At 37.4% G+C, this 7,645-nt stretch overlaps 1 protein-coding gene across 1 annotated transcript; it reads right to left on the reverse strand.

The window, feature by feature from the left end:
- Window positions 1-3,683: 3,683 nt before the first annotated feature.
- LOC107727783 (cleavage stimulation factor subunit 1-like) lies at window positions 3,684-7,645 on the reverse strand. Its single transcript, XM_016537771.1, has 5 exons — window positions 7,545-7,645; window positions 7,043-7,227; window positions 4,764-5,041; window positions 4,246-4,443; window positions 3,684-4,115 (listed from the first exon to the last, which is right to left on the reverse strand). Exons 2-5 carry the CDS (start codon window positions 7,209-7,211, stop codon window positions 3,702-3,704), a joined length of 1,059 nt encoding a protein of 352 aa, XP_016393257.1. The 5' UTR covers window positions 7,212-7,227; window positions 7,545-7,645; the 3' UTR covers window positions 3,684-3,701.

Raw genomic sequence — 7,645 nt, forward strand, 5'->3', positions numbered from 1 at the left:
CCTCGCTCTGTGTCTGATCTGTTCAGCGAGCGGCAGAGAGGAGCAGTGCTTTCTGTTAAAATAGATATTCTGTCGCTTCTAACTCTATTTTACATGCAAATATAGCCGAAATCACAGCACAGCCATTGTCTTTATCTTATGTGTATTTGATTTCATTAGACGACGTCTCGATTATAAACAGAACTGACAACAGAAACAGTGAAATATATCAATGAAAACAGTTCTGTTGAGAATTTGGCTGCATTAAAATACAGTTTGTGAGCACAGAGAGGCAAGACAATACGACGCACTTACGTCATGAATATGCTAATTGGCGTATGATGTCATTTAGCGACTTTTCAAGCAGGCTTTAGCTACTTTCCATTGAAAGAAGTTGGCAACACTGTATACACAGAGAGAGAGAGAGAGAGAGAGGGCTGACTGCGGAAATGAGGGTGTGCAATTACCTGGGTCTGTCTTTCTTCAGGTCAACTCATATAATCATGAAAAAATCAGTTTGCCATCAGTTGTGAGAAGATGAAAGCGATATCTGTGTCGTTGTATCCTTTCAGTATTTAAGGGGATTTCCCACGACTGTGGTCAGCGCTGTTCAGTACACTGAATCAATGGCATTGCTCTCTATGAAGTGAAATATCAGCTTCACTGTAACCCATGTGATGCGTTGATTGTTGATTGAGCCTTGTAAACTGGCACTCAAAGTAAATTAATGTCAACACCTTGTTTCATTCATGAATGAATCAGCGTTTTTAAGTGTATCCATTGAATGAATGTTTTTTTAATGATGACTCACTCGTAAAGTCAGTCAATTGCCGCCACCTGCTGGTGTAACAATGCCTGACAGCCCAGCGCTGATACTGAAACATCACTATATAGTCAGTGGCATAAAATGGTCATAAAATGACAATAACATAATTTCTCGCAATTATTTCTAGGGCAATATATCGCTAAATAAAATAAAAATAGTTAACAAGACCAGCCTATGGACAGGTGGCTTGATAGGCCATCTATCAGTGGACCTGACACCAGAAGAGCTAAGAAAAATGGACAACACAAAAACACGTCAATATCAATGGGGGGCGGGGGTCCATGAGGTTGGTTTGAGATATTATGGGGGTCCAGTACTCAAAAAAGGTTGAGAACCACTGCTCTACACCATTATGAAGCCAATTCATTCACCTGTAAAATAAAATAAAATATTACCAAAGCTACTTTTAAAATGGGTTTACTTGCACTGGGAATAAACATAATTTGTGTCAACTGCAATGTTTTTTTTTTTGCAGTTTTGGCTGCAAAATTATTAGCTTAATTACCGATCATGAAATCACTGAGACATTTAGAAGCTACGATATGTCATTTCTGAGTCTATGTCATGTACATTTGGATCATTTTGGGCCTATGTAGTTCATGGAAATATTAATAAACATCCATGTTTTTAAGGAAATTTGGTATGAAAATCAAACACATATGTCTTTAAAACATCAAAACATAAAATAATAATATCTACATGCTTTATATATTTTTTGGTATATTTGAAAATATAGGCCCTACATATATATGAGCAATTTCACACAACATCCATCCTAAAAGTTGCTAGGCAATGCAATCTAAAGTACAAAGGCAGTGCTCTGAAATACAGCACTGAAGTTACACAAATTTTAACGTGACAAGATTTTGCCCTCAGCCAAAACTATTTGCTCTGGAAAAAATGACAGATTAATGAGACCAAAGACTACACACTAGATTTAGTGGCAAATTCCAGAAGATCTGGCCGAGTTGAGGCTGCACTCGGCAGGTTTATGAGCTCTGAATGGCTGCTGACGTCCTGGAGCTCGCATCTCCAAAAAACATTGAAGCAAATTTTCAAATAGACTATCTTTATTAACAAACCGCATATTTTAAGTCTAAACAAGTACATTCTCGCCTTAAAAACTCTTAAAACTACATTCCGTGCTACAAAAACTATTATTTTTTAAATTATAGTGGACTGGAGCGTCTTGTTGGAGGTCTGTTATCAGATTTGAGGACCAGAAATATATATATATATATATATATATATAAAAACAAAAAATATGTATCAAAATATAACTCTTTTCAACACTGATCATAGGAATTGTTTCTTGAGCAGCAAATCGGCATATTTGAACGATTTCTGAAGGATCATGTGACACTGAAGACTGGAGTAATGGTGCTGAAAAGACTTAAAATACATTAAAATTCAAAAAACTTATTTTAAATAGTAACAATATTTCACAAGTTTTTACTGTATTTTTTTAAATCAAACAATTGCAGCCTTGGTGAGCATGAGAGACTTTCTTCAAAAGAAAAAAAATATTTCCCCAACTTTTTAATGGCAGTATAAGTCTAGCGGGTTTTTATTCTCAGAATTTTCTCATGGTTGAATGGTTTCAAAACGAGTTACACAAAGTTGAGAACCAACTCCAGGGTAAGGCTAAAAGCAGCCAAATGTATTAAACAACATAAACCCGTCTTTTAGGCAAGAACCAGACATGGGTGTCATGTAGGCAAAAAAAAAAAAAGTTTAATGGGACTGAATTTGTATTTAATGTGATTACAATTTTACAAAAATGTTAGAAATTGATAATTATATAACGTTTCCTTTCCATTGTTATTCAAACAGCGAATAAATTATATATAGAAAGTGACATTATCACTAACATTGATCTATCGCGAGTTTAAGCACTCTCAAAAAAGCTCCTAAGCTCAACTGATATGTGTGTGATTGGTTAAAATGCACAACACTGTAAACGCCTAAAATGAAATACGGTTCAACATGAGCAGATCTTAATTTAATGTCGCAATCGACAATGTCTATTCATATTTACTTTGTTAGCAACAGACGTAATATATTTAATTTGTTTGTGCAGGGGCATTTTTGCCCCAAGTCCCCATGGCCACGCTCTGCCTATGTTAATAATGTAAATTATATTGAGGCAATGTTTCAGATTGATTTAAACCGGTAACCGGTCTTTATGAACTAATTATCAAAAGAACAGACTTATGGGGGTCGTGTGTTTCCGAAATTGGGCTGCATTAGTTACTGAAAAAAAAAAAGTAATTAGAGTAACTTTCTTGTGAACTGGGCTACACTGGTTACGCTATATGTTTTAGAATAAATCAGTTCATAAGACTAATTTGTCCAGGACTCAGACTTTACTGGTCATGCTGAATGTTTTTTAGTCAATTCACAAGCAAATCACTCATGAGTCAGTTCAGTATATGTTTTTGATTCACTACAAAGAACTGGTTGATAAGAGTCATTTGTCTGGGAATCAGAACTCACTGTTTATGCTGTGTTTTTGATTCACTATAAAGAACTGACAAATTCACTAAAAAGAATCAGTTCATAAGAGTCATTTGTCCAGGATCAGAATATACTGGTTGTGCTGTGCTTTTGATTCAATATAAAGAACTCGTAGAAGTTATTTTCTTGTGAATCAGACTGCACTGGTCAAGCTTTTTTTTTGAATAACATTTAATACTGACAAACATTAACATCTTAAGTAAAAAAAAATGTATTTCACAAATGAAGATTCAGCAGCGACAGAACAGAAAAGATTTTAGGAATCGATATAGAGACTGCTTAAATTAAAAATAAATAAAAAAAAATAATTAACACCCTTTTCCTCAGTCAGAATTTAATCACAATTCTTCATCTAGCCTGTGTAATCTATAATCTAAACCTACTCATAATTCTCCATCTTACCTGTGTACTTGACCAAAGTCCGGCCTGTAGAAATTTCCCAGAGTTTAGCAACAGAGTCCTTCCCGCTGGACAAAATATACTTGGAGTTCTTGGAGAAAACAGCCGAGCAGACCTCAGCGCCGTCGTGGGCTTTCTCAAAGGTGGTTACGCACCGGTTCGACACTCCATCCCACAACTTGATGCTGCCGTCTTTGCTACAGGTGACGTAGCTGTTAGCGCTGGGATTGTAACAGACTCCGCAGATGCTGTCTGTGTGCTGGTCCAGAGGGTTGCAGGACACAAAACACTGGAAAGTGTTAACGTCATAAAGACGCAAGGTTGGGTGTTGCGTGCCGACTAGTAAGAAATCCCCAGATGGATGGAAGGAGATGGAGCGCAACATTTCAGCTTCCTGTAGAAAATGAAAGGGAGAAACATTCCATGCAAACATCTCCAATAAATGAAGGACCACACATGACCCTTTAAACTCAAATTTACCTTTTCAAACTAATTTAGAGGCATGATTTAGCTTGATTTTATACCTGTATGTGCTTGAAGGCTCTTTTTGCAGATGGCTTTGAATAATCAAAGAGTTTGAGGGTGTAATCACGAGAGCCAGAGGCTAAGATCTGCTCGGTCGGGTGAAAAGCGAGGCATGTGACCTCATCCACATGATCATACAAGGTTCTGATTACAGGGTGGTTCTCCATGTTCTGCTGGGCTGTTTCGTTCATCATCACCTAAATCGGAAAACAGAATTGCACTGGTTGTCAGGTTGTCCAACTGGAAAAAAACTACATAATATTAAAGTCACCATGAAACAGATTTTTTTCTTCTGAATTGTGAAGTGCATCCAAGTGAAACATTATATAAAAAAAAAAGTAGGGCAGGAACTTGGTTCTGCATCAGACGTTGCAGAGGTGTGGGCATTGAACCAAAGTAGAGGCAAATTTTGTAAAAAGTTAAAATATGACTGGATGAATTGTTCACAGTAAGAACTATAACATGCATTTAGAAAAGAGATAAGGTGACTTGAAAATCAACTCATCCAGGCACTCACCTCAAGAGGCATGGCGCTTTTGGCCAGCATGCGCTCAGTATCCAGGATCTTAATGGAGGCGTCAGCGGAGCCCGTGGCTATGAGCTGCCCATCGCGGCTGTAGGTGGCCACACGGCACGGCCCCTTATGAGACGTCACATAGCAGGTCTCATACTCTGATGCTTCTGGGGACATGGTTTGCACGTCTGCATCAAATTCCAGGTCGATGCCCACACCGGGCGCCACGGTGTCCGAGCGGCCAATGGCGTACTGTACCGCACTGTCATCGTTCTCCATTCCTAGGAAATCAGATTAAAGTACTTTTCTGGCTTCTTCTATAAAAATTTGCCTAAGTTTCTTTTAAAATGGTTCATATTTGTGAGCTAGTAAACAATAAGCATTCAGATTGTATTTCACCCAATTGCTCTTTTTGTCATCGCTTTGAAGAAACAAGTATTGTGTACGTTGCAAAGTGTTTTGGATTGACTTTTTTTCATTTTGGTAAGAGGAATTCATCCCTAAACTGTGTGAAACAGCAAAATGTTGTGTTTTTGCTAATTGTTTGAAAATAGACCCTTTTCACATGAAGTGTATAATTATTTTATTACTATTCCTTGCAAAAATTCTTTAAGGGGGAGACACTGCAAGCAAAAACACAGTTTTTCATGCACCTTTCTTGTCAAGTTTAAGATTTTGGGCTTTTTGCCTAGTGGAAAGAAAACATCCAAAAGACACTGTTTAGTGTTTCTTTTATAGCAATTTATCTATTTGTGTCAATAGATTTCAATTACAATACATATTTTTAAAGGCCGTTTTCTCAAACTGAGTTTTTTCTCCTACACTGAGCCATAAATCTCTACTTCAGTAGCACTTACACACTTTACATTTTTATTCTTGTCTGTATCCTGAAGGTTTTTACTGAGGGATTATTTCATATATAATTTGCTTGATTACATACAAGATTTTATTCCCCCCCAAAATGTTGAAAATATATTGTTTTCTGTCTGTTCTAAGTATTTTCTGAATTATAGAGTGACAAAAATGAGATGCCCAAAATTCCCTCTGTAAAAACATTTGACTCTAATATGTAAAAAAAAATGTAACAAGAATTCTGAAACTGACTTCATCCAGTGTTAAGATTTTTGTACAAGGAATTTATGCACATTAGCGCACATTTCATTAAATAATGCATAATTTGCACATTTAAACCTAACATTTTAGAAAACTTGTAATTATCAATGTAATCAACCAACTGGGTTAGTAAGGCGCTAACTCATTTTTTTACCCTATTCTGCAGTGTCTCGCCTTAAAGGGATAGTTAACCCAAAAATGAAAATTCTGTCATTAATTACTCACCGTCGTGTCATTCCAAACCTGTAAGACCTTTGTTCATCTTTGGAACATGAATTAAGATATTTTTTGATGAATTCCGAGAGCTCTCTGACTCTTCCATAGACAACAAGGATCCTAACACGATCAAGGCTCAGAAACGTATGCTGTTCTGTGTAAGCAGCACCGTACGCGGATACGCTGTTTACACTTTGATCTGAACATAAACAACATTTCTGCGCACATACGTTGCATACGCCGTTTACGTATTTGATACTCCCCAAAATGGCGCTATAGGGTGACACGGAGGAGACGAATTGTTGAATAAAATCGTTATTTTTGTTTTCTTTGCGCACAAAAAGTATTCTCGTAGCTTTATAAAATTACAGTTGAACCACTGAAGTAACATGGATTATTTTACCCATGACATGAGGGTGAGTAATTAATGACAGAATTTTCTTACTTTAAAGGGGTCATATGATGCTTTTTTAAAGATCATTATTTTGTGTATTTGGTGTAACAGAATATGTTGACATGCTTTAATGTTCAAAAAACACATTATTTTTCAAATACTGTTTCCCACCTTCAATACCACGACTGAGGTGCCCTTGAGCAAGGCACCGAACCCCCAACTGCTCCCCCGGGCGCAGCAAAAAATGGCTGCCCACTGCTCCGGGTGTGTGTGTTCACTTTGGATGGGATAAATGCAGAGCACTAATTCCGAGTATGGGCCACCATGCTTGGCCACGTCACATTAATTCAGTTGCTTGTTAAAATCTTTTATGATGTAATACTTATGATTTAGCTTCAGGATTTTAAGAGTAAAGAGTAAATGTTGTATTCTTTATTGCAAAGAAAAAAAGTAGATGAAAGTAGTTATTAGGCACTTGTTTAGTTTATTGTTATTTAGCAATTATACAGTACAAGTAAAAATATTAAACACAAAGTGTCAGAAACTGATCGAGTCATACCTGTCTTGGCCAGCTGCATGAGCTGCTCTGATGGAGACACCACACTCTGGGGCTTCACCTCACTGATCAGGCTGTTGGCGATGGCGGTGTAGCCGTCATACAGCAGCTGGCTGATGATCAGCCTGTAGAGGTGCTGTCTGTCCTTCAGTGTGGGCTTGGGTCGGAACATTTTTGCTGCTTGATGCCTGCAAGTGAATGAAGCAAGGCATAAACGCTCAGACTGCAGGTAGTTTTGTGTTTGGAAACCTAGTGAGCTGCCTATCTAGACAACACGTTCTATGATACTCAAAATGTCGAGGTATGTTTGGCAACTTCGATTCAAAACAGACCCTTTGTTGTTCATTCTAGTGCATTGCTATCGCAAATCTGTGCGTGATATAGATTTCGACGTATCATTTTAAAGGTGGTTTGTGTATGTTTTGAAATAAAGGTAAAAGTAAGCAACAATTACTATATAAACGGCGCTTCATTCATTAAAAGTTGCATATAATTAACGACTTACCAGTTCAAGACTTCAGGAGGTGTGCGCACACGCTTTGCTTTGTACGTCTGACGTCACGACGTACGCATATATGGTGGAGTTGTGGGAATAAACCAGACAAA

This window comes from Sinocyclocheilus rhinocerous, unplaced genomic scaffold (assembly GCF_001515625.1).
Source record: "Sinocyclocheilus rhinocerous isolate Xijiao unplaced genomic scaffold, SAMN03320098_v1.1 scaffold576, whole genome shotgun sequence".
In the NCBI taxonomy this organism is placed as follows: domain Eukaryota; kingdom Metazoa; phylum Chordata; class Actinopteri; order Cypriniformes; family Cyprinidae; genus Sinocyclocheilus; species Sinocyclocheilus rhinocerous.